Source organism: Tetrao urogallus (genome assembly GCF_951394365.1).
Source record: "Tetrao urogallus genome assembly, chromosome: 2".
Lineage (NCBI taxonomy): Eukaryota > Metazoa > Chordata > Aves > Galliformes > Phasianidae > Tetrao > Tetrao urogallus.
Window position 1 is genome coordinate 13,511,355 of NC_136814.1, and position 27,031 is coordinate 13,538,385.

At 36.1% G+C, this 27,031-nt stretch overlaps 1 protein-coding gene across 5 annotated transcripts in view; it reads right to left on the bottom strand.

The window, feature by feature from the left end:
* PLCB4 (phospholipase C beta 4) overlaps positions 1–27,031 on the bottom strand; it is a gene marked incomplete at both ends in the record, with an annotated part of 86,867 nt that overhangs the window by 45,354 nt on the left and 14,482 nt on the right. For 2 of the 5 annotated variants that reach the window (XM_079549912.1, XM_079549914.1), the window contains 16 exons: positions 2,188–2,312; positions 2,528–2,612; positions 3,225–3,366; positions 5,945–5,980; positions 7,646–7,746; positions 9,208–9,303; positions 10,225–10,315; positions 12,743–12,827; positions 13,297–13,376; positions 13,979–14,072; positions 14,660–14,870; positions 16,686–16,794; positions 20,947–21,004; positions 21,641–21,741; positions 22,859–22,940; positions 26,953–27,006. In XM_079549912.1, the coding sequence (XP_079406038.1) occupies positions 2,188–2,312; positions 2,528–2,612; positions 3,225–3,366; positions 5,945–5,980; positions 7,646–7,746; positions 9,208–9,303; positions 10,225–10,315; positions 12,743–12,827; positions 13,297–13,376; positions 13,979–14,072; positions 14,660–14,870; positions 16,686–16,794; positions 20,947–21,004; positions 21,641–21,741; positions 22,859–22,940; positions 26,953–27,006 (1,550 nt within the window). Of the gene's footprint in view, positions 1–2,187; positions 2,313–2,527; positions 2,613–3,224; positions 3,367–5,944; positions 5,981–6,779; positions 6,792–7,645; positions 7,747–9,207; positions 9,304–10,224; positions 10,316–12,742; positions 12,828–13,296; positions 13,377–13,978; positions 14,073–14,659; positions 14,871–16,685; positions 16,795–20,946; positions 21,005–21,640; positions 21,742–22,858; positions 22,941–26,952; positions 27,007–27,031 lie in introns of all 5 variants that reach the window. The other 3 variants (XM_079549913.1, XM_079549915.1, XM_079549911.1) reach the window with 2 other exon arrangements.

A 27,031-nucleotide genomic window follows, 5' to 3' on the forward strand; every position in this document is an offset into this window, starting at 1 on the left:
CACAGGTCTAAAAAAATAAAGAAGCAATATAAAAATTTTAGATTTCTTCACAGTAGTAACAGTTTTATCAACAAAACTGAAAACTAAGCTGTCCTTAGAAAACAGCCTCTCCTGAATTCAGTTGACAGCAAAGCTTAAGTCTGGGATTAAGATCCTGGGATGGGATTTCAGTCATCTAACTTCTGATATTTACAGAACAAACTTCTCCAGTCTTGCTAGTGGAATCACTTTAAATAACAGAGTGATAAAAGCACTTTTAACAGCAGAATTAATTCTAAGGCAGACATAAAAAAAAAAAAACCCCAAACCATCCTGGAATTGGGTACTCTGTAGCAACCACAGACAGCTACCTCAAATGAAGATGTCTGCATCTTGAAGTCTTAAAAAAGGTGAAATGAATACCAGTTTCCTAAGGATTTAATTGAATAAAATACCACCAAAAGAAACCACAGAGATCACAGCACAGCAGAGATCATTGCTTAGCTTCAACTTTTAAAGTGTCTGAATTTTATTCAATGCTTTTTTACAGCACTTGTCTAAAAAGACAGTAAACACAAAAAAACCTCTTCCATCCATCCCTCTCCCAAACACTATTAAAAAATATATTCTTTTCTTACAGGTTTCAAATTACACTGGAATATACTATCCTCATTTATGGATAACATAGTTCTTCACTTTCTCACAAATGCTAACTTTGAAAGGGAACAGAATTTCTCCTACATAACTTCTGTTGCGTAAAATACGAAATTCTCATATGCTCATGTTAGACATTATTTGCTTTATTGTGCAGCCTTAGTTTCTAATTCTTCAACTGTTCTTCAGCCAGCACAGTTGTATCACATAAGATTAACAGAGGAAAGTTGTTTGTTTCCAACTAGACATTTAACACTCTTATTTTGCAATATGAAGGGGCTGAGAACAACGTGCTATGGGCAGAGGCATACTGGGAGAAGACTGAAGCTTATGTATCTGCTCCAGCCTCCAAATCATGTCCAGAGGAGTGGTTTACAGTGTTTTCCAGTACAGCTTTCTCTTGCTTCTCAGCTATAAATCATTCATGGCAGGCATGCAAAGTTATGCAGGACAGAGCTTGGGATCATTAGGAATGCCTGTAGTACCAAAGTAACAATTCAGGGGAAAGAAATGTAAAAAATACAAAACAATAGTACCAATCGCAACTAGAGCAGAAAATGGCGAAACTGCTCTGTTCCATATATATCTGAAGACATTCCTAGATTATTTCAAAAAGAAAACCCAGCAAACAAAACAAAGTTATTCTCACACCTTCACTAAAGAGAAACAACAGATATCCTATTTATGCTGTGGAGAAGTCTTTACTTTCCTTGGCATGTTCTCTAAGATGGATCTCAGATCCCATTCTCTGACACTACATGGTCTAGAAATCCATTTGGCACACTGTATGGGAACTGCTGAATCACAGCCTGAACCTCTGATTGACCACCTGAGGCAAGCAATGAGTCAGCCACAGGAGCATAGGTGAAGGCAATTCACCTGTGCTGTCGGAAGGGGTGGAGCCTGGCTGCATCTCTCCTAGACCCGTCTAAGTGCTGACAGCCACTGAGGAAGGATCTCTTCTGGAGATCACTCCCTGTAGAGAATATTGCAAGCCTAAAACATTGGTAAGCATTTTCCATTTATTATCTTCCTGTTGCAATAGTCTTACTTAGCCTAACTTTCCTGGATACTTCTTAATTATAACATCTGTATATTCATTTATTATACACACACAGTCACTGCTCTTTACTGTCTTAATTTTTACACTCCTTCATCATTATTTTGGAGACATTTATCAAACAGTGCAAAAAACAGCATCTTGTGAAAACATCAATTCCCCTGCAATTAATATTTTTTATTTATATTTATATATAAATTTATAAATTTATAAATTTATATATAAAATTTATATATATTTATATTTATAAAAAAATAAAATAATTTGAAAAGTTACAGTACTGTATTATTTTTCCATGAAAGATGGTTTTAATTTTCCTTCAATGCATGGCTTTTTGTTACTTATCTTACGCTTCCATAATTTCTCTCCACCACGTTATTTAGCCATATGTCTATTTCCTCAAAAAATGCCAGAAGCAAATCCACAGCATCTGTTTGAGAGTTACTGCTCAAGCCATTCTTTAGAATTGAGGTTCACTGGTTGTCACTGCCTACCTGGGGTCTGATAGTTCAGTGAGACCATCTGGCAGCCAGCGTTCCAGAAAATTTGAGGCATGTAATTACTGGAATCCACTCGGCCTCCCTTTGGGTATATCCGACTCATTTGTCGTTTATTATAACTGTAACACTTATCAAGGAAAATGAAATAACAACATAGAAATGCATGCCCACATCCTACTGTCCTCAGTATTTCTTACATCATTTTACTGTTCCTCATCCTGTGAGCTAATTTCTTGTTCCACTGTGAACATGGAATACTGTCAATCTAGGAAAACTCATTTGTTGCTTATTTGTAGCATTAGTAGAGAAATAGTGGGAAAGGCTGAAAGGATACTTCACAAACTCAATGGCATGAGTCTTCAAATACCCTAGTCCAACTGATTCATTGAAAGACGACATGTTATGATGAATATTACGTTCTAGAAAGAAAAGAAATTTTAAAACACTTTAGTAATAATGCATCAACATTCAAAACCATGCACTATACCTAAATAGTGTGATGTAGGCAGTTCTGCTCCATTTCCTCATTATTTGTCAGTCATAGGATCAAATTACACCAAAGAGAAATTAAGTAATAGTTTTTATTTGTCATTTTCTTTCAGTTTCTAGGAAATCAACAAAACTTTAATGTTTTGTTTAGGAGAAAGTTGTTATTCAGAACCTGTGTGATATTAGATAAAACACAATAACATGCTAAATGGTCTACCGTGCAACATGAAAGTATCCTCTAATTACTGACCACTGTGATAACTATGCTCACCCTACTTTACAGAAAGATGAACTAAAAAACAAAAACAGCTTAGTTGGAGGAGCCTCTAAAATACAATCAACCTCAACAGCTTCATATTCTCCCAGTAAGTTAGTGACTCCAAGTGGATGACCAATGGAATAGCATGTTAACTTCATATTCAGAGAACAAAATGAAAAACACATAGATGACAGTCAACAAAGTATAAAAACCTTATACCATTTCTAAATTCAGGAACTGTAGATACCCAAATACTTTTATTTCAATCAAATTTTCATGTTACCTTCTGCTACGTCGAAACCTTGAAATTTTACAGGCTGGGCATAGTTGACCATTGTTGATAAATACGGATGTATATTGGTTGTGGCACCTACATATTTATAAGATGCCATCCATGCTTGTTCATCTTCAACAGTTACTAAACCCTGGAAACATATTAATAACAATCACTATTTCATGCAAATTCTGTTTTGATTTTCAAATGTGATACAAAGTTATACATAATCTGCAGAAAGTTTTTTTTTTAAATGCACATTTAAATAGTAAAAAAGTAAATTTCATGACAGAAGTAAAGAATTATTTGCACCAATCGCTCTCCTTGTTATAGGACTGATGATAGAAAGATCCTAAGAGGAGTAAATACTACATGATGTTAGTAGGATAATTTTGAGGATATTACAATGGACTGAAAAATGCTGGGCGAAAATGATCTTTGTAAAATAAATCCCTGAGAATTGCAATTTCAAGTACATTTTCTGATAGCAGCTATGGTTGTGGTGTACACTCTATGCTGAGTAGAACCTTGTAACCATCAAAACACAAATTGATTAAATTGGTTACCTTTATTAATAAAAGCAGATTAGAATATAGGTATTACAGCCTTCATGGGACAAATGCTATGAGACCAACAAGAGACAGTATCAAGCTTGTATCACTGTCCACTTATAATGACAAATATGAAAACTCACCACATAAAGACACTCCACATTTTAACAGAACTACAAAAGTTTTCTACAACTATCTCATGTGATAGAAAACCACAAGGTGAAGCACTTCTCATGTGGATTTACCTATCAACTTCTGCACATCTATCTACCTGTTGATCCACATTCAACCTTTTCCTTTCCCTAAATCAGTTTGAAATCTTCTTTTCACTGAGAAGAACGAAAAAAACCCCACAAATCTCTGTCAATCTAAGCAACTTATGAAAGGCTTACATTCACAGCATTTTTCCCAAAAACTTATTTGCTTGCTCTCCTACCAGTGAATCAATTACCAAGAAATGTAGCATTTTGCAGGCTGAACTTAAATAAGAAAGTAATAAGTATTTTATCTTCAGAATAAAGATCTGTGCAATCTGTGTTTGCCAGGAAATCCTCCTTCATTACTGTATCATCAAATGGTGACTAACAGGAAGCAATAGAAAGTGCTTTCTTGAAACAGTAAGTATATGCAACAGTATTAAAGTGTGAACAAAGAGACAGTTCCTAGTGCCTACATTATTGCAACTCATGTAGCCAGGAAATAGGAGACTAGAAGAAAAGTGAATCAACTTTCCAGTGTTACGGACATGTAGCTGAACCTTTCAGATAGCATTGACTTGTTATGATTGCATGGTATAGCCAGACTACAAGAATGAGTACAGATGCATGTGGTTTTAGTCACATTGTAGACTGAATTAACTGAATAAAAGTTACAATGGCCCATGAAATCAAAATTATACCATATCTCAAAGCTACTCACAAGGACTCAATTCAATTGCATTACAGGAATCCAAAAGCCGAGGATTCACAGGCATCTTCCCTAAATACACCTAATTATACAAGTCTTCATTAGTAGAATACAGACTTTTTGTTACGGGGTCAACACTTGGTAATAAAGTTTAGATCAAACTAAGGCCAAATTTCTTCAAAGGAACTAATTGTTTTCAGTGTTGTCATTTTTGGAATGCCAATATTTAGGAAGAACTGACCACCCACCTTGTAATAAAACAGACTCCTTCCATGTGCTCCTGCTAATTATTGCTAACCATATTTTACTATCTTGATCAAAAAAATCTAAGTAATGAATGTCAGTTGCAAAGAAGTCAAAGGAGATTATGTAAGCCTTATTGTCAGACGACAGCATCCTACAGTCTACAGTTGTATGATTAAATTAACGGCACACTAGCTGCATGACAATGTTCTAAGACAATCTACTAGTCATTAATTGTATCTTAGTATCTATAGACTCATAATTTTTTAGAGTAAATGAACTACGCTCTTTTTTTCTTTTTTTTTTCCCTCGTTGAAGATTCTGAACTTAAAAACTATGAATTAGGGAGGGGTAGAGTGGGATCTTTCTTAAAGCCTGCAGAGACAAAAGAAAGCATACAATCTTTTTAGGGAATTAATAAAAAAAAAAAAAAGGGAAGAATTGATCTCTGGGTTAGTTTTACCTCCTCATCCATCAAGAAAAGAATCAGAAGCTACTTAGAAAATAAAACATAGTGAAATAAAGTGTGGTTAGGAACAGGAGCAATGTTAGTGAGAGAAGAGGACAGAGAAGAGTGGAAGGAGGTGGGAGAGTCTTACAGAAGGGATTCTTGGGAGAAGATAAATGCAGAAGCCCCAAAGGAAAGCAAAGGGAGGAAAAGCAAGTGGAAAACAAAGTGTAGTCAGGGTAAGGAAAGAGGTTAAAAAATAAAGAAAGGAAAAAAAAGCGGGGATGATGAATCTCAACATCATTCAAAAAATTGCTGTTTCCCAGCACGTGACATTTCAGACCAAGATTGGACACTTCTAGGCAGGCACAAGTCACACACTGCTGTCTGTCCCCACCTTTTCTGATCGCCCTAATACAGCAAAAGAGGAGGAAAGGAAGCAGAGTCACTTTCAGAAATGTTCTGTAGAAGTAGTTAAACTGTGTATAAAATTGCTAAACCAGTAAGAATGCAAGGTAAGTAATAAGGTGTTTTTTATATGTTAAGAAATAAAACAAACTACGTAACATCCTATGTGTCACCTTTTTATTGTTTTCTTGCTCAGAATCTTCAACAGCCTAAGGGGAAAAAAATATATATGCATTACCCAAAGAAAATGCAATAGGAAATACAATAAGGTTAAAAAAAAAAACAACTCCAAAAGTTAATTTGCTTAGCAAAAAGTAAACCCTGAGTCACACAGCAAAGTGGAAAATCTGTCCCATATACTTGCAAAAATTCAAAGTGTATTTCAAATCTGGGTAAACAATCCATACAATTCAGCAACTAGCTAGCAGTGGAAATAAAAGAGAGGATGCCATACAGTTAAGCCCAACTAGTCCTTATAATTAGATCTTGGGGCAGGAAGTTTCAAAGATGAAAAGAATGAGACACTCAGTGAATGCAAACAAATCATTTGTATATGCAGGCTGGTCAGAGTCTGAAAACTTAAGACTGCCATAAACTGTGCTTTCAATGTCCACAGATGGAAAAGGCCTATCTCAAGATGTTATTTGCAATGGACAAGTGAGCCTCTCTGTTTGTCTGTCTTCAATCGTGAATTATCACTACTGAGAATCTTAGACAGACAAATGTAGACTTGGCACTGAGTGTACATTCCTATAGAGTAAGGAAAGCATTAAGCGAAGAAGAGAAGTTACCAAAGGGTAAATACTAAGAAAGAGTGAATAATTTGGAATTTAAAACATTGCTCAGGTACTACAGCAAATAAGTTAAAGCACTTTTCAGTGGGAGGAGCCATAAAAATCCTGAAGAAGCAAAGATGCACACTTGAAGAAAAATCCGGAAGGCAGATCTGATGTGCTGAAGAAGGATGCACTGCTAAGGGCAATCAGTACTATGAAAGATTTTCCATACCTCTACTTCTATCTGGAGTAAGATCCAAAGGTAAGACAGGCGGGCCAAAAAAAAAAAAAAAAAAAAAAAAAAAAAAAAAGGCTTAAATACTTAAATACTTGTGTAGCAGAAGAATATGATCTAATAAGGTACATTAATATTTAATTTTTGCTTTGTTTTTTTTTTTTCCTGTAATAAGAAGCAATAACACCTTCAGTGCCAGAGCAGTTTTGAATTCCAGTGTTCAGTATCTCATTACTGCCAAGTAAAATTCTGTTACTAAACACTAAAGTGCACTAAACCAGGTATCATTAGAATAAAAAATACTTTTACCCTGTAAGCCATCTGGCTTGCTGTTATAGCCACACCACCATACCATCCCCTTGGACAGTAGCCTTCCTATTTTGCCTTTATTTCTGCAGATGGAAGGAGAAGCTATCCTAAGAGTTAACAATGAAGAATAAGCCAGGGAATCCCTGAAAATGGAGAACAATTTGTAGTCTTGCAAGAAAGTATTACCAAGTAAGGAAGCTGATATTCACTTCATAGTAGGTTTCTGACACCAAGATACAAAGTAAAATATCAGAAGCAGAAGTAAGAAACTGCTTGTTGCCCTCAATTAGTATTTTTGGTCAAGTTCTTCACTTCTTGTACATAGTTCTCCTACATACTGATTCTTCAGTTTCCTTAATGAGTATTCTATCTAAACATGCAGTTTTGATTTTGATTTACAAAATTTTTTCTTCTCATGAACCTAAGCATTAGGAATCTGGTGCAGATCTTGTGTTGGACTTCTCTGACAATATGAACTGTGATGTTTCCACAAAACAGAATGTTTTACATCCATGGAAAGCTTCCAAAGAAATATAAGTAAGAAGTAATCCTACCTTTTTGACGCTGATGGCAACAGCTTCTTTTTGACTGTAATCATCTACAGTAAGGTCACTCCCAAATTTATATTCTGGATGAGCTTCTTCTTCCTGGTCAGCTGTACAAAAAAGAAAGAAGAATCAGTGCAAGAACACAGCAAATGCTGCTTTTGTGTGAAACGTGAAACAAACAACAGTTGAATATACAAGTTTGGTTATGGCAAATTTCCATACAAAAAATTCAAGGTATTTGATTTCTAAAAATGTAGTAGTAATAAATTACAGCTGACCTGAGATTCTTATGTCTTTGACACAATTAGTAAGGGAGATTTTTTTTAGTGTATTTTTTAAGGACTCAATTGATCAATAGATCAAACAGTATTTAAAAAACAACAACAACAACAACAAAATGATCACCAACAATGTAGGGTTTGGGAAATAATAAGAAATGAAGGCAGGATTCTTGAGATAAGTATATAAAAGGTTATTTACATCCAGACTCCTCATGTACATAGACAGTCTCTCCTTATGTGCTCCTGTTATTGGGGATCCTTCCCATTTGCTTTTAGGGTAATCTTCTGTAAGAATCTGGTGTTCTCAAAGCAGCTAAAGAGGTCTCTTAAAAACCCATAATCAGTAACCACACCATGTAGTTGGACTTAAATAATAATTCTATAAGTACTTATTCAAACACCTTGGTAGTCTAGAACACAATACTATTAGAAACAAGTATTTCAGTGGAAATCAGCCTGCCAAGCAACAAAATCTCTTCCATACTGCTACATCATCTGAAGACATTAAGAGACCTTTTAAAAAAACCGTCATACTTCAATCTTCTTAGAACTTCAGCAACAGATGCCATATTTGGATCACAAAGAATATCTACCACTGTGACCTCGACTGACAGCAACAGCAGTGGCTTTCTGATAGGAAAGTATGATGAGATGGGCTAAAGCTGGGACATTCAGTGTCTGATGGTCATAGGCCAGAACACTGGTACAGACACATACAGGCAGTGCCTGAGCTACCTCTTTTGAACATGGACATAGGTGAGGTGAGTCATATCCAAGAAATGTCTTTTCTTCTCTGTTGACCATAAACATATTCCACATCATAGGCTCAAATCTTGATGCTAACACTCAAGGTATCTGAATTTTGGCAAGAAAAATCCTATTCTTGATTTCATCCTTATCAGTTAAAATGCAATAATCTTAACACATTGACATAATCACTAAAATAGAGACAGCATCTGTTTTTAAAGCAAAGGCCGCAGATTCCCAACTCCCCTCCTCATCCCCAGCACATATATACACAGTGAAAACTGACTTGGTTGCTGCTACAGTATGACTTCTGAACAATAAATGGAACTTAAAAATCATTATGAAGTACTAACTGAGGTCATGTTTCTACCACAACCTGCCACAGGTGTGGTACCTATCTGAGATTAGATGCTGAAGCCAGAAGTCTATATAAATCGCTATGCATTGAGCTCACAGTTATTGCCACTGCCACAACCATGATTGTGTGGGTATGTTTTACAATAGGCAATGTCTGAGAGTCCTTTTCTAGGAAATCCTCACCACTTTCTATTTCTTCTTCGTTGTCATCCTCTAAGATATTCACAGGAGCAGCAGTTTCACCAGCCTCCATCATCTTTTTTAGAGCATCGAGCTGTTCTGTTCGTAAGAAAATTTAAAAAAAATTAGTCATGCTATCAACAGTTTGTAGCACAATGAAATACATCAGAACATTAATAAATGATTCTCTGATCCTGAGAGGTATCTTTATGTAATGAGATTTTTAAGATCAAGTTTTCAGTTAGCAATAAACATTATGGAATATAAGCATTATTAGATTGTTAGATTTGGAAAGTGGTTAAGTAAGAGCTGTATCCAAAGCTCACTGACGTTACAGGAAATATTTCCACAGATTTCAAAGGCTTTTGAAACAAGTATATCACTTTCTTAAAGAATAAGCAGAGAGCTGCCTCTTTGGTGGTTGATCTATGTAAATGGAGGTAATGCACTTGAATTTTCAGCTGTGTTTCAGGTAGACAGAATGTGCATTTCAGCTAGACAGAATGAACACAATCATGTATCACTGAAGTTAGAGGAAGGTCTCCATCCTTATCTTTTACTGGGGAAGGACTAGGGTTTGTCACTTTAGCCATACTAAAAACTAATATAGTAGCATTATTATTAGTGAAAGAAAATAAACATCAGAACTGGTAATAATAACTAGAAGTTAATTTTCTAATTCCATTTCATTTTTTGCTTATCCTGGAAAAGCATGGCAATGTAAACATACTAGTGTAGGTAGAATTTACAAGAGATTCTATCTCTGTTATACTTCAGCTTGAACAGCAATCTGATAAAGTCTAGAGTTACATTTCTAAGTCTATCTATGCTCATGCTACATGCAGATAGCAAAGTCTAGAATCCAGCAAGATATAGGAAATATAAGGGAAAACAGAATGTCATTTACACACAATTAATATTTTTAACAGCAGTGTACAAGCAATTTGACAACCTTAGTAATAAAGTCAATTCAAATCAACCTGGACTTTGTTTAACTTAATATTTGACAAGATTACTTACTTTTTTCTACTTCAGGTTTCAACCTCTTATTCTTTATGAGAATCTTTCTTTTGAGATCATTGGGAGAAGGTAAGGCTTTACCTGGATCAAGCTGTAAAACAGTTTATAGAAAACACTTTAATAACAACTATTTCACCTCTTTATAACCCCATTCGAATTTTGACTTTAGGACAACCATTTTAAGGGGCAGTGAAAAAGCAGTGCCACCTCAGCCACAACCATGGAAGTCAGTCTCCAGTGACACTGCTTCCTCTGTTACTTCCCTATTCCAAGGGAAAGCTATGCTCATCTTAGCAGCCCTACTCTCCTATCCTCTCCTGCCTAGCAATAGGCATGGATGTGACTTGCAACACTCAATCTGAGGACTTCCTAGTTTCACTCTCTCCCCATGGCTCATTTGCAATTCAAGTTATAGTGTAGTCTTTGTAATTTGATCTCCAAATAATTCACCTTATATCATCCCTTCAAGCTGTAATAATTCAAGTGAGGCCATCCACAACACATACATACAGAATAAAAAAGGGCTGGCACCAGTGAATGAAAAAATCTGGTCAGTCCTTACCCAAGTGGCAAGAACTATTTCTGCCAGTAGGAATACAGGTTCACATCTTCAGTATTTGTAAAAGTTCAATAGCAATCTTGACTTACATATGAAGTACTCATTAAGGTTTTAGTCCAATCTGAGCAAGGAGAATACTCATAATATAGAAAAAAGTAAAAAATAAAAATAAAAAATCCTCTGATTTAAGTCCTGTCACATCACTGCAGCAAAGAAACAGAAATTTGGATATAAGTAAGACACTTTCCACCTCAGACACATAAAGGATATTGTATGGGAAGTCATTGCTGAAGACTATGGCTCCCAGTAAGCCATAAATGATAAGGGCCAGAAAGCATTGCCAAGACTAGTAAAAATTCTTAGAAGAAATATTCTGATATTCTGATCCTTAAATCCAACCCTGAGCTACAAAGAACAAAAAAATAAAGCACCACAACTTAAAACTCAATAAAAGAGGCAGAGGTGACAAATAACAATGAAGGAAAAATCCTAGCCCATCCCATTCTGAAAAGAATGGGTGTAAACATCCTTTGTAGGAGGGTAATAATACCCATAACTACCAAGCTACCTCAGTCGAGGGAGTTTTGGCATGTTGAAGACAAATCAAAACTGTTTCTGAGAGTGCTTGGTTGTAATTCCACTAGATGTCAGTACCACAGAGCTCATTTATCCCCATCCCCACACACAGGGCATACCTGGATGCCCATTTGGATGATAATCGCTTTTACTTAAAAACAAATTTGCTGCAGCCATTGCCTTGATTCTTTCCACCTCACTCTGTATAAGTATCAGAAAACAAGCATTCACAAACAACTCAAGCAGCCATCTCTGTAACATTTGCTTTGTGAGCAGCTGAGGACTCAGTTCATCCACAATGAGAAATAAACACAAAATGCAGAAGGCTCAGTAGTGCTAAGGAACACAGAGAGCAGAGACTAAATACTGGACTCTGTGGCAGTAGCATGGCAGCCTCTGGCCTGCACTGTTTCAGATTTGCCTAAAAGCTGCTGGAAGCTGTCATTTGTGAGGAACGTGCCAAGGTGCCATATACATTAGCAGGCAACAGGACAAGTTTAGCTCTCTGGGAGACACCTTTCATAGCAATAGCCTGATATTCATCAAGCTGGTGACTTGCTGTTCCTGCAGTGTGCAAGGAAAACCAAGAAAAAACATTTAGACGATAACAGAAAAAGGACCCTGGAAAGGGTTCACATGGACAGGAGCTGGCTGACAGACCAAGCAGAATCCTCTTTGCCGTGGTCTCCCACACCACTGAAGAGCACTTGCAGGTTCTGAGTGACTTCTGGCAAGCAGTAAGCATGTCGCTTAGGAGAGTAGGAAAGGACTGGAGGAGTGGATAACAAGTTATTAAAGTCTCCAACATTGTGTTTGTGGAGGAGTGAGTGTTATTAACTCCTGCCGCAGAGGGAAGTGAAGTGCGTGCAGATTACAGTGCACTCAATAGTCCAAATGAGACTGCAGGGAACTCTCTGTGCTTAATTTAATTCTTAATGCACTAGTGGGGGCTACCCCACTAGACTGTCAGGCCTGATCTAGAGCATGAAGCATGCAAAGTGCAGCTAAAAAAAAAGCTTTCCTCAACTGAGAACGTACAATTTAGAATTAACTGTTTTTCAACGATGACTAGCAAATTCCAGAGTTATGTATGACCTGGAAATATAACATAAGTGGTGTATTTTATATAGGAGCTGCCATTACATCACACATCAAGGGGATGGATTTCCCCAGGCTGCTTGCCAGAGCCCTGCACAGAAGAGACTGAATAAACCAGATGTTTGTACTAACCAGCGTATACACACAAATACACCAGTCATTTTTGAAAGCACAGGACTGGCAGTCATCAGCAATTCCACTATAGGTGTTATGATACAATTTTTTTCATCTCTGTAAAATATTGCTGATTTTAAAAAATAGAAACATTATCACAAGATAACTTACTGGATGTGTTTCTAGAGGCTGCTTCAACAGGAGATCTCCAAAAAGATCTTCACAGTATTTTGACATCTTGTACTGCTGATATTTGCTGGAAAAGATTACAATGGTTCATTTTTACATATTAAAAAATCTAAATCACTATTATACAGCAAAACAGAAAAACACAAATGAAAGTAGTCATCTGAAATTATATAGAACCCAATTTTTCTCAATTGAGAAATGTTACGTTATTGTAATTAAAGTGTCCATAAAAGTCTATTATCTGACAGACAAGAATATCATAATACCAAGAAAGTAGATTAACTGAATTCCACACGGCTAATGGAACATACAAATATCTTTCACAGCTTGAGCACAGATACAGATATTGCCGTTACTAAGCCAGTTAAAGATTGACTACTACATTAAAGAACAGTCTATTCCAGCTGACAGCCAGTATATCTGCATAGCTCTATGCAGTTTTCAAGTTCATTCAAATCTTAGTATTTTTGAGTTTGTATCATCATTCTCATCCACTGCACTATTAAAAAACAAAAATAAAAAGAGGCACTATATACCTGCAATGATTTTCAAATGAAAGAATGACGGGATACTCTGATGTAACAAAAGCTGTTTCCTTAATGGCTTGAATTACATCCTTCAAAATGCAATAATAGGATTCAAAATTAGAATAAATCAAATTACAATCAATGAAAGTTTTTTTGTCTTCCTCCCCATCCTGGGAAACACAGAGCTGAGTTTCAAATGTGCCTACTGAAATCAGAACTAGAAAAAACTGTACGTTCCTTCTTTTCTTTCCTCCCTCCCCCACCCTCAATTCTGCACTCAGCACCCAGAAGTGCCTGCAGTTTCACCTGCAACCCATCAATGCAACCTTTGATCTGCCACCTTGTCCTGACAAGAAGAACTTCCAGTCTCAGAACAGGTTCTGCATCTTCAGGCTGTTTCTGCAGCCAAAGAACTTCTCAGACAATAGAGAAGATATTTTCTCTGTTGAGCAAGGAGCCACAAGTTGTAATAATAAGGGGCAAAAAAAGTTAGCAGCAGTAACCCAAGGACATAGAAAGCAAGTCAGAAATGAGCCTTAAGATCTGAGGAAAAGAAATAATGCCCATATAATTTGTCAGACTGTCACAAGGGAGCAATTGCAAATGCTCAGAAGGGGAGGGTACCCTGCATGGATTCTCATCCAGGAGTCCTACTGGGGTTTACTGCCAGGTGGAGAGATTGGGTATTTACCTTGAAAAGAATATCTGTGCACATTGCTTTTCCGTGCGTTATTATTGGTTCTTGGTCTTCACCTTTTCCATCCCAACAGTCCAGCTCAACACACCTAAAAGCACAAGAAAAATATCACCTTTCTTAGTGTTTCAATACAGGTGAGCTACTCAAGAAACATTCTGAGCAGTGAATTCTGAGTACTCTGCAGTTTGAGGCACTATACAATCCCTTTTAAGCTGCACATGTGTAATTTCTGACTGCTTTTATAACATTGGGGGTACTACCTTAAATATAGTATGCATAGGGTAACATTTGAACGAGAATTATTTTTTATTATTGTAGCACTTGCCTAATCTATTCCCTTACTCAGTTAACTGTGACACATACCAGTATGTCAAGATATCAAGCATGAAATCATAAGCTGATTCTCATTTACTCATAAAGTTCTTAATTAAAAAATAAGAAGGCCTCAAAAATCCATTTTTGTTTTGATATGAAACTTATCTTTCTCACAACCTGTCTCCTGATTTCTGTGCTCCACTGTCTTCCAATGTTTTTTGTGATGAAGTCTCACTAAAGTCTCATTCGCCACAGTATCACATTTTCTCATTCACTTCTACAATAAATCATCACCAAAATATATGGTGTATGTTCAAAGTATTATTCACAAATAACAAGAACTTATCTACTGCTTCCAACCTGCATCCAGCCAAAAGCACTTGTCTGTACATCTCCACCGAAGACTTGCCACCAAACTGCCTGCCTGTTAAATATGTGTTGTGTGAGGAACTGATAAAATAGTGAGCCAAAGGATGGTCCATTTCTTGATATAATTCCAAACGGTCTAGGAAAACTGGGGCATTTTCATCTGACATCAAGTATCTGCAAAATCCATCACTTGATATGAGACCTAGAAGGAAGAATAAATCATAGTGAATTACTGCTAGAAATCTATAGTGAGAAGGATACTAACTACTTTTCAGAACGTGAGCCCTAGCACAAATGTCTACACAGGTTTCTCCAAGCAAATAGCTCTCCCTTCCCAGTGCTCCAAACTGACCAGCAACACTCTCCCTAGTGCAAAATCTGCCACTACGTCTCCAGAAAATAAAATAGATGTGTAAAAAAACTGTATAGCTGGCATTTACCATTGTAGACCTAAGTCATCAATAGGACATGAATAAGGCAAATAAGTATTGACTTCTCTTCAGAACCCTTCCAGCAATTTTGGACTTTGGGACTTTGTGAACCAGAAACTGCAAGCTTACATTTAAGTATTCTATGGTACTTTTCCCTTCTAATATTTAGTCTTGCACTGAATGTGCTACATTGCTGTTGATAAGCTTTCAGCAAAACAAGTGGAGATGTACCCTGACAACAACTGTGTGTGTTCATTTGCAAAATGTTAGTAAACTCCAGGATACTTTCATGTTTGCTGTTTGAAATACAGGTTTATTCTTTTACAGTGAAAAGCAAACCATTTTCTACAATAAACATGGGACATACAGTGATTCAGAGAACAAAATTCATAACGTCCTTCCATTATTTCTCTGTTGTTGAGTGCCTCATAAAGTACAAAAATAAATAAAGGGATAAACTGCAATGACAAACTTAATAATCAATCAACCGTCCTAGAAAATTATTTGGATATTTCCAACAATTCTACAATATCAGTTTTTACAGCAGCCAAGACACAGAGAAATCAGAAATGATCTGAGGTAGGGAAGAAGGGATTACTCACAAAGAGTCATTGCAAAGAGTTATCTGGCTCTAATTTGAAGACCGCAATCCGTAAAGTCATATATGAGCACTCAGCAATTGTTAAGGCACATTTCACAGCCACATTTCACAGTCCTATGTTTAAGACAGCATTTCTCTTATGCAGAGAACTTTAGAATACTAGTAAACCTGCTTTTTAAATTCTGTTTCTAGTACTCTGAAACGAATCCTCTACTGGAGCTTAAATTTTCTGTGCTTTGTGTCAGCCAGCAGTGAACTCTCCTGGAATGTCTTATTCAAACCCTCTCAGCTAATTCTGATTTTTGGAAGAAAGGAAAAAGGGAGAAAATCAAATTTAATGTTTAAGAATGTTTTTTGTTGATCACTGAGAGCTTGAAAGCTGAAGCACAAAATGGTTCTCAAATTTTAGCAGCTACCTTAGTGGAAAAAGGGCTCAGCTGGGCAGGTATTCTAGACAAACAACTTAAAGTCTTCACAACTTAAAGAAGCTCAGTGTCCTATAATCAATAGACTGATCTTTGCATTTTTGCTATGCATTGACCAAGTGGAAGAACTTCCCTTTCCAGTGTTCCTGAGCAGTCTCTGGTTACTAAACCACACGGCATTAACTTGTCCCTTCTGTTACCAAAAGGAAACCGAAGATGAGTCAGTTTCTTATTGCTACAGAGTAGAGCATGAATATTGGTTGAGTCAGTTGCTTCTTGCTACAGAGTACTGCATGAACGTTGTTTCTTAAACTAGGTCATCAGGAGCACAAGCAACCAAACAAAAGGTGTTGAGTTTAATTACTTTGCTCAACAGCAAGTTGTATTTATGACAAAAAGAAAGGAAAGTACACTGTGAGATATAAAGCCACTGCTGAAATAAATTCTTGCGTTCTTTAGATGCTAAGGAACAACTCGATTTAAAATGAAATCATCTCTTTGTCCTGATGACTGCACTGGGATAAAAGAACAGCAAATGTTGAATTTCCTCCCACATTTACCTTTACTCTTCAAGTCTTCATCTGGCTCATATGTCTCAATTATCTGCATTGCTCTTTTTGTGTCATAAAAGGGAAATAAAATTTCATTGAGCCGAGGATCTCGTTGATGCTAAGGTTAGAAAACAGTGGAATTCAGCAAAACAATACAGTGCATGCCTATCATCCAAGAGCATTTCATTACTGCAGATGAGAAAGAAAGAAGTGGACGTTTTTTTTAAAAAAAAAAAAAAAAAAAGCCCTAGAACTTTCACCCTACCCACCAGCAACTTCAGCTTTAAACAGAACACAAACCTCAGCTTTTGTAAGAAACCTGTACAGTTTGACTACACAGAGGATTTATTTCAAAATACTTCTAACGTATAACTGGTCTTACTGCTACTTGTTCATTAAAATAATGACTGCACATGGTATATGTCTCAATGAAATGTTGAAAATAAATAGCTAAACTTGTCTTCCTAAACTCTCTTCTTCCCTGTCCTTTTTGCATGTCATGTAAACTGACAGGCTTTACTGATGGTACAGTAAACATCTCCACAAAAATTCCTGTCTTCAGCAATATCTGTAACTGAAGTATAAAGAATTTTAAGTCCGAATTTAGTGATATGCAACTACTGTTGATTCTTTGTGAATTGCAGAAACATTGTCATATTAAATACTCAAAAAAGAAGAAATACGAACAGTTTAAAAGATCTTTAAAGTATTTTCATTTTACAGAAATTTATGGTGTTAGGATTTCTTAATATATTTAGTATTAATCTGTTCTTGATATAATTTTGCAGTGATTTCTAATACACTACTAATCCATCGAGTTTTTCAATTTTTACTTAATACTATGCAACATTTGTTTTCCTCCATGCTGGATTAGAGCTGCACACTGTGTGCCTGATTCTTCATTAAAAGAAAATTAAAAATATAAAGAACTGAATGGAGTAGTGGCATATAAGCAGATGCAATAAAACAAAGAAATAAACAAGACTGTGGAAACATTTTTTTTTACCCCCGTAGATGCAGTTTTCAAGCTGCAGTTTAAGCAGAATTCAGAACTGTAACAGGCCACCCCCATACTGGTGATAAACAATTTGGAGTGGACAGGCTTGGAACAGCACTATCAGCATTTGCTGTAATTCCTCATGTGTAAATTTTTGACATTTTTTCAGGAAAAAAAAAAGCAATTTCCAATCAAAAAGAAGCACTTTACCTCTTTTCTTACATTCAATACATTAATGAATGTGCTTTACTGATTCCAAGAAATTACAACCAATGCCAATTTAATCATGCAGATAAGGAGGGATCTTTCAAATAATGCTACTGACAGTATGTAGCATCTAAATTACAGCATTTTCATTCACTACAGATTGGCTGTCTGAATATCTAAGTAAAATTCAGATGAAATATGAAATGAGAGCAGCTGGATGCAGGACATAACTTGCTAAGCAACACACAACAGCAATACATTGGCATGCAACAGCACAATCTACTGAGACAAATAAGAAACCTTTTGTTAATATTGACAATTCTCTACTTCAAAAAATGTTAAGAAATAGGAGGGAAGATTCTTACTCAAGAAGAGTGCTCTTTCCATTCTCCTTCTATAATTAATCATAAGCAAACAGAATAAAATGAATGGGATAAGGCAAGAACGTTCCTCTTGAGAAGGAGTCCCCAGAATTATCAAAAGAAGCTAAGAGCAAAATATTCTTGTTGCAATGATCACTGCTCATTATGTACTTTTTTCCTACTTATTAAAAGGATGTTTTTATGTTTACTTAGTTTAAAAAAGAAAACAAATTTTACAAATTTTTTGACGAAGTGTTATTTTTAAAAAAGCTAGAACGTCTACTAGTGCCTCCTGGGAAATCTTCTGCACCACTAAGTTTGTTGGCAAGAATAGCTGTAACATAAAAGCTGACCAAAACTAAAAGCGTGATCATTCATTTAAAAAGTCAACATGTCCCAAGACTGGTTGTGTATGTCCAGCAAAGATGCTTTTGCTTGTTCTAGTTTACAATATGAAACAGGACGCCTTTTACACTAGACATTCTTAACCATATGAAAATGAACATTCTAAAAATATGCAGAGAAAGAATTCCTGCATAGTTCTAGAAAGAGAGAAAGATTATTTATCTTCTCCAACCTGGTCTCCAGTCTCCTATTTGAGAGGATAGAAACTGAGATGCAAAGCAGCTCTTATGTCAAAATCAACTTTACAAATTTGTTGAATTTCTTCTGTGCAGTGGGCTAAGAACGACATCCTTTTGTGGAAATGAAAAAACAAAAAAGAGAGATAGAGCAAGCAAGTGAATGGAAAAGAGGAAAAGCAACTGAAAAGGAGGGAGGTGGGAATAGAGGGAGAAAGTGGGAAACAGGAGGAGCAGTGAGAAAGAAAGGGGAAAAAAAAGGATTTCCTCATACCTCCTTCCCAAGAGAAAAGATGAATCCTGGTGAGACTACTGAATTTCCATTTTGACAGTTAACTGGCCTATAATTTATTGCTGCAAATGAATGGCAGGAGCAAATCTCAACAGTAGTGATTTCCGTTACTTTTCTACAACGTTTTCAAACTTTAAAAAACACCTATGCAAAGCACTCGGTGCGTGACAATAATTAGATTTATTAAAACTTCTCAGGAATTTTAACACCAATATACAATTAAATAAGCTGTCAGCCAGCAGCACTTAAAAGTCAAACAGAGAAAACGGTTCATCTGGAAGAACTCCAGGAAGGATATTCACTCTTCACTGTTATGCCAGTAACATATTCTTGTGCTCCTTTAAAGAGCCCTAACGCTTACAGCTTCTGTGGCCTGCACAGGAGGTAACTGAATTCAAATTAATTTAGGTTAAAGATTCTCATGAATAATTACTCTGCCAAACAAATCCCTCCCCTATATTATCACAGTACATTTTTTTGTATTTTCCAGCTTTAAACATCACTATGAACTGCAATCCTGGCCTGTTGTGAAGGGGACAGAAAGGATCACTTGCAGTGTGAGATCCTGGTATTTTAGTGTCTTTTAATTCATGACCTAAATCTTAAATTCCAAATACATTCAGACACCAGAATACCTACAACACAGAGCCAAAGGCATTGGTTTCAAATGGTCAGAGGCGAGTGCCTCTATAAAACCGTTTGACTATTTTTTTCTGAACTCTAGTAACCAACTAAAGGGCAACACTGTCATTAGTTATGAAATGCTTACCTCACAATCTCACTGTTCTGTTTTGTTTTTTTTTCTGAGTACATTTTACATGTAATTTGGTTGGAATCAGGCATGAGTTCCCAGATGAATAAAAAAACTGTATTCTGAATTTGATATATGGAGAAATTATTGCTTGAGTTTTCATACAGAAATATCAGAAATATATTTCTGATATATATATATATATATATATATTTAAACACACATAGATTGATAAATAGTAAAATAATTTTAGATTGAGGCTCCAAAAAGATCATTCAGAGAAGTAAAGCAGCTATCCATGTTCCAGATGACAAGAATCTACTGGTACCAACACAGGTAGAATGCATTTATTTTCTATGCACGTGTTCTTGTCAAATCTACAATAGTGGACTTAGTTTTGCAATTCTGAATTAGTCAGTGTTAAATAACTTACTGTGCTTTAGGAATAGGAAAAACAAAGCAAAAAAGAAACAAAAAAACCCAACCTTCACATTGTTTATTCAACTACTTTGCATACAAAATATTTTTAAGAAATAATACTCTTGCCATCAACTGTAATCTGGAAATACATAAATAAAAATATTTTCTTTTATGCTGCACATTTACTGTTTAAAAAAAATCACATAGAAACCCTTAAAATATCCTCTCAGCTCTTAGATTTGTAAGAGATAGATATACTACTGTATTGAATCAAACCAAAGTTTGTAAAAGCCTCCTTTATTTTTTCAATTATTAGAGGGATTTATCCTTAAGATAAAAATAATCTCTTGTATTAAAATACTGAAATGCATTTATAATAAAAATGCATTGAATCTAACATTATAAAACGTACAAAACATACATAATACAACATAACACAACAGCAAGTAATCAGCAGATGCATCCTGCAAAGCCAACATGTAGAAAGCACAAGAACATGTAAGGTTGGAGCTGATTTTTGCACCTGGATGTTACCACAATGGAAAGATCAGCAGAACAAAAGCATAGCAAATAATGGCATGATGCATGCAATGAAAAGACTGGAAGAAGCAAGCCACTGCAGACAGACTTGTATGGTAGTTAATGTATGAAAAAGCTTACTTCATTTAGAAAGCTCACTAATTGGTCTACCGTTAAATAATCAGTTTTGTCTCCATTGCTGAAAAGAAATTTATTAGAGAATGTAAGTTTTCATATATGATGCTACAGTAGGTATGATTTGCATGCTGACATTGTCAATACTTTTAAAACCTTCAACTTTTCTACGTGAAGTAGCTCTATAATCTCAAAACAAACAGTCACAGAAAACATACTGTCTTTGCTCAGCACAGTGTATCTCTCAAACTTACTATAACTTAACAGATGTTACTTCATAAAACAACAAGTAAGCCCTCCAGCTGAGAATAAATTGAAGGAAGAAGCTTTTGAAACTTCACATTTCTTACTTGATTTAGTTAGTTCACATACTATATTAATCACCTAAAGGAGCAAGTTAAAATTACAGTAGTTAATAAAGCCAATGCAGGGGGGGAGGGGGGGGCGGACATAGGGGTGGGAGGAACACAAGTTCCAGGCACTTTCTGTAACTTATGTAAAAGTGGCTCTAAATACAGAGTGAACTTTTACATTAACAATCTGAGAGAGAAGGAAGGGAAAGACTGAAGTTTGTCTTAAAATACTGCTGATGCTACTAGGATTAAAGGTTAGATAATTACTGTGTTCTGTTATGATTAGATATGGACTAAAATTGCTGTAAAATCAGTTCAAAGCAAGATTATATTCAATTTGAACTTACATCTTCTTAAAGAGGTCCTCTATGTCAGTTCTGGGACATATCTTTTGGGTGAGCTCATAAAATTTCTCGTAAGTAAATGCTGCGGGCTCAATTTCATCATTCTGCAACAAAAGGCAAAGTGCATTTACTCAGCAAAAGACAATATGCTCTTTTTCCTAGAGCATATCTTACATCTGAAAAAGCAACCAAGTACTTTTTTAGCTCCTTACCCATTATTCACTTTATTTAGTTTATTTTATCTTTTCTGCAAACAGTTCTAAATTCATCTTTATCAGAGATCTGTTTGACATTCTTATATTCTGATCTCATAGTCACATTAAATCTACATAAATAAAGACACGGAGCCCAGTACTTATTTTTCTAATGGAGCTTAAAAAAAAAACCTGGAAATTCCACAATAGTGTTTTAACTACAAGATACTTACACTGAAGCCAAGGCATTTCAAGAAAAAGTTTCAGATATGGTTCATGGCTCTAAATAGCAAAGCAGCTCTTATAAAAGAGTGTTTGAAATTTCCATAGAAGGGAATGCTCAGCTTACACATTCAGTATCATGCCCTTTCTTGACTGAACAAGATGAGCACTGCAGCAGTGAGGAAGAAGTTCATCCCTAGTGTCAGGCACTGCGTCCACTGGGAATCCACATTTTTCTACACTCCTCTCTCCAACTAGAGACAGTGAGAGCTGCTAAGCCTGCAATGCTGCCTCTCACTAATCTCGGCAGGTGCGAAGCCAAGGATGATGGGCTGGAGTCTCCAAAATGAAAGAAGAGACCTCTGGCAGGAGTCAGGGTGAAAAAAACAGTCATAACTGCAGTCACTTGTCAGCTCTCTGGGGCTGCTGGCAAGACAGTGCTGGACAGCACTTCAGTGAAAGTGAGCAAAGGGAGCAAAGAACATGAGGAACCCAACAAACCAAACTGAGAGGGCAGCACGCAACAATATTCTGCGTTCAAGTACTTTGTATAAATGCAGGGGGAGGAGGGGAGGACCAATTATTACAAAAAAGAAGAGAAGCCTTATTTGAGAATTTCAAGGACTACTGTGTCATGAAGCACATTAAATACATCCTGGTTTTAGTAAGCAACCTGAAGTGATGAATAAAGTACTTGTGAACAACAGGTATGTTTTTACACCAAATGGCTTTGATCACAGCTATGAATTTGAATGATTCATCAAATTATTCATATACAAAGAAGTTATTCAAAACTGCTAAATACCTTTCCACTGGGAAGACCTAACTCCTTGAGTGCTTGAAAGATCACTTTTTCTGTTTTACCTGATGCAAAGGTTCTGGTAATGCTAAAACAAAAAAGATTGGGAAAAAAAAGTTAGTCACTTTTTAAACAATCAGTTCTCTTGCTTTTCAATGCCAGTATTTTCCTCTGACTTCAGCTGATGAATGTTTGCATCTTCCAAGAAATAGAGAGGCTGAAAAAGTGGTTTAAGCTTCAAGGAGCAGCACTATCCTGCCTGCCATTCTTAGACAATCCACTAAAATGAATGAAGCACAAAAAGAACAAACAGCAATACAGAGCTTTGCAAAGCATAATTTTGAATCTTTTCAACTCCATGCACGGATAATTGCATTTAAGAAGCAGCAGTTTCTTCAAGTGAGAAGACTCACATCTCCAGGCATAACAGGTTGCTGTGACTTCCTTTCTAAGCATTAACCTATGCTTCCCATACAACTTGTGATGCAGGTCTGAACCATTTCCAATGGCAGACTCCTTCTCTTTCCTTAACCAGCTGCAGTGTTCATTTCACTCTTTGAAAGCTCAGTCATTTCATTGGAATTATGAATGTCTCAGTGTTAGGAATACTATGCAATTAAACAGATTTCCACCAAACCAGCTAACATTCAATTCCATAAATCAGGAATGATTTCAGCATGCATGAGACTGACAAAGTGGTTTCATTTGCAAGAAAACAAATCCAAGTCTAACTATTTGATAAGACTAGAACATTTGGTCTCTTGCTGTTCCCATTTGAGACAAATTTGAATAATCTCCATCTCCGCAAAAAAATAGATCTACACTTGCTCCCCCTTACAAGGGACTAAGTCTAAGCTTCCCAAATTCCCGATTTTGATATCTCAGTCTGAAGGGGAAAACTCAGTCTGTAACTGGGATCTAATTCTAATGCTATGACAATGTGTACAGTGGGAAAGACCCTACAGTTGCCTACTGAGAATATGTTGCCCTTTATCATCAAGACAATCATTTATGGAGGCTTTTTATTAGTCTCATGCAAAGTAAATAACTTCACAAGGAAAGAGATGTGAAACAGTTGCTGTTATTTTTTGTCATTGTAATTAATCCAGTTATTCTATTCTTCAAAATGCTCCGAGGCTCCTGTGTCAATATCTTCATACTAACACTCTTTAATATCTTTATTGATGATCTGGACAAGGGGATTGAGTGTACCCTCTGTAAGTCTGCAGATGACACCAAGCTGGGACTAAGTGTCGATCTTCCTGGGGAAAGGAATCTGGACAGGCTGGATCACTAGGCTAAGACCAATGGGATGAAGCTTCACAAAACCAAATGCTGGGTCCTGCTCTTTGGTCACAACTATCCCATGCAACACTGTCGGCTTGGGGCAGTGTGGCTGGAAGACTGTGTGAAAGAAATGGACCCGAGGGTGTTGGTTGATGTTCAGCTGAAGATGAGCCAGCAGTGTATCCAGGTAGCCAAGAAGGCCAACGACATCCTGGCTTGTATAAGAAAAAGTGTTTTTTACTTTGTTCTTACAACAGTTAGATTTCTGTATTCCTGTTTAGGCACATAAATCACAGAATCATAGGATTTGGAAGGGACGTCATCATCTATTCCAACCCAACTGCTAAAGCAGGTTCCAAGCAAAGGATTAAGAGAGCGAGTAGGATAAATAATCGGATAAATAAATATTTGACTTTCAAAGCTGGTAAGTACTAAGATGTTTTCACTAAACTACAGACTGAGTTTAACTTTAGGCACTTATTTCTTAAACAAACAAATAAACAAATAAACAAACTCAGGCAGCTATTTTTCTACTGATTTGAAGACACAGAATAATGTCAGTTCTATATTTTATGATCTGTCTCTTGCCTGGTAAAATTTCTATGCTTGTTCTTGTGAATTGGGTCCCAATAATAAAAATCATCAGTATTGTTATAAGTAACTAATCAGAAAACAAGAGGCAAGATTCCCTAGCTATAGAAAACTTATTTTTTATTTCAAACTCTTTTTTTTATTTCAAAGATGACAGGAAACATAATTTGTAATGAGAGCAGCAGTCTAGAAACAAGTACATGAATCACGTAAGACTTTCAAAGTACAGTATGACACTTTCATTTTGCTAAGGATATTGTAAATAAATCTACTTTTTTTTCTACCTGTGGAGACTTCATCCTAGCAGATTTATATCCATCTTGTTGCACATCTTGGAAAAAAATGGAGTCATTTCCAATTCAAGTAAATTACTGGTTGACAGATACCTACTCATGTTAACTCCTCACATTCCACTAAGTATGAGTACATAATTGTATTTATTTTTGGCAACATGCGAATGTTTCCTCATTTTTTAAAATACTTCTCAAATCTAGGACTGAGGGGTACAAATCTATCTTGCATGTTGATGGATTCAATGACTTTATTACTTTGAACATTTACCACTTTCAAATAGTTGCAAATATCAAGCCAACACAAAGACAGTTCAGAAGTATCACTTTTTCTGGCTTCACTGAATTTATCAAGTTCAAGAGGGCAGATTTAGGTTATATATAAGGAAAAAATCTTTTTCAGTGAGGGTGGTGAAGCACTGGAACAGGCTGCCTAGTGATGGGGTTAAGTTCTTCAGAAATTCACACTGCAAACCACTTCTGCAAGGAGTTAAGCTGCTAGAGACCAATTTGTGTCAACCTGGCACTCTTGAAACTTAAAACACTTTTAAGAAAAATTATTCAACTTTAAAAGACCATTTAAGTACTCCAAAATCCAAACTATAAGTCTAGCAGGAAAATTTAATACATTGGATCCAGTGGACTGGACTCTCTTTAGCAGTATGTGGCCTTGTATGCAAAGGCAAGTTGGTTTGCAAACCAACAAACTTATGTCTCCCTAAATGCAAGGTAAAATATTTCAAGGTAGAAGTTCCATATAAACTAGCACACTATTAATCAATTCTGGAAAATAAAGCTCTGTGTTCAAACATAAAGTTGAAATCTTGAAAATGAATTTGTTCTCCTAGTACTTTTCCCTTACTCTTACCCTTCAGATGATACTCCTCTTGGGACCTCTGCACAGGAGGTACCTCATGGCAATTCAGCTGAAGTATGAAGAATAAACTGGAAGCTGGCAATGTGAAAGCTCAAAAATGAATTCACTGAAGCAGCCTTAGTACTGTCCAAGCGTCACTTTAATCATGAAACTAAGAAACCTGGAGGGCAGCATGGCAGACACTTTTCTTTTTTGCATATTATGTAGACACAGTCCAATTTTTCTCCCTTGACTAAAAAAATTATGTGAGGCTTAACTTACAGAGTCCTTAGTGTTCCTTTCTATGGGTTCCTCCTTAGGAAAAAACAGCATGTCTCAAAAGTAAGATTTTCACATTTTGGAGGAGGAGGAAAGAAGCTCAAAGTATCTGCAAGAACATCTAGGGCAGGGAGAATTATCCGCCTGGCCAGAGAGGACTGAAAATCAGTAATGCTAAATAGTTACTAGCTGTACAAAAGAAAAAAAACCTCTGTTCTACCTTTTCTGTCACTGACAACAATCAATCTAGTGATTCTTTCACCATGTGGAGAAAACCAAATATTATCCTGGGGTTTCCTATAAAAGCAGAAGTAATTCCAACAGAGCTGTATCTGTCTCTTTTACAACTAACTACATTTTACAAGGTACATCTTTGACCTCCAATTAACTGGCCTGCAAGTTTACATGGTTCTCTTTCTAAGTATTTTATGAAAAACCTAATCCAGAGTTTGAGGAGTTTTGAAGATGAAAAAACTGATGTTCTTAGCTCTAAGTGACTTAGAAAACAATTAGAAGCACTCATGTCTTCTTCAGAATGGACTAAGAGAAAAATTATTAGGGTGATAAGAAGTCCTCCCTAGGTTACCAAGGCGGTATGGAACTCAGGTCAGTATGCCTAGTTCTATGCTTGTTTTTACACAGGTATTAGAAGGTGACAAAATTGTATTTAATATAGTATTTGATAGTATAGTAAAATAGTATTTAATTACTAAGCCATAGACCTTTTGTGAAATTGTGCATTGTGAAATTGTGAAAATCAGAACTTGACAGAATCTTGAGTGCCCAATTTTGCTTACCTCCGAACTGGAATTTTCCCATTTGTATTTGTTAGAAAGGCCAGCTTCATCCAGCTGAAATTAAGAAGTAAGTATTTTT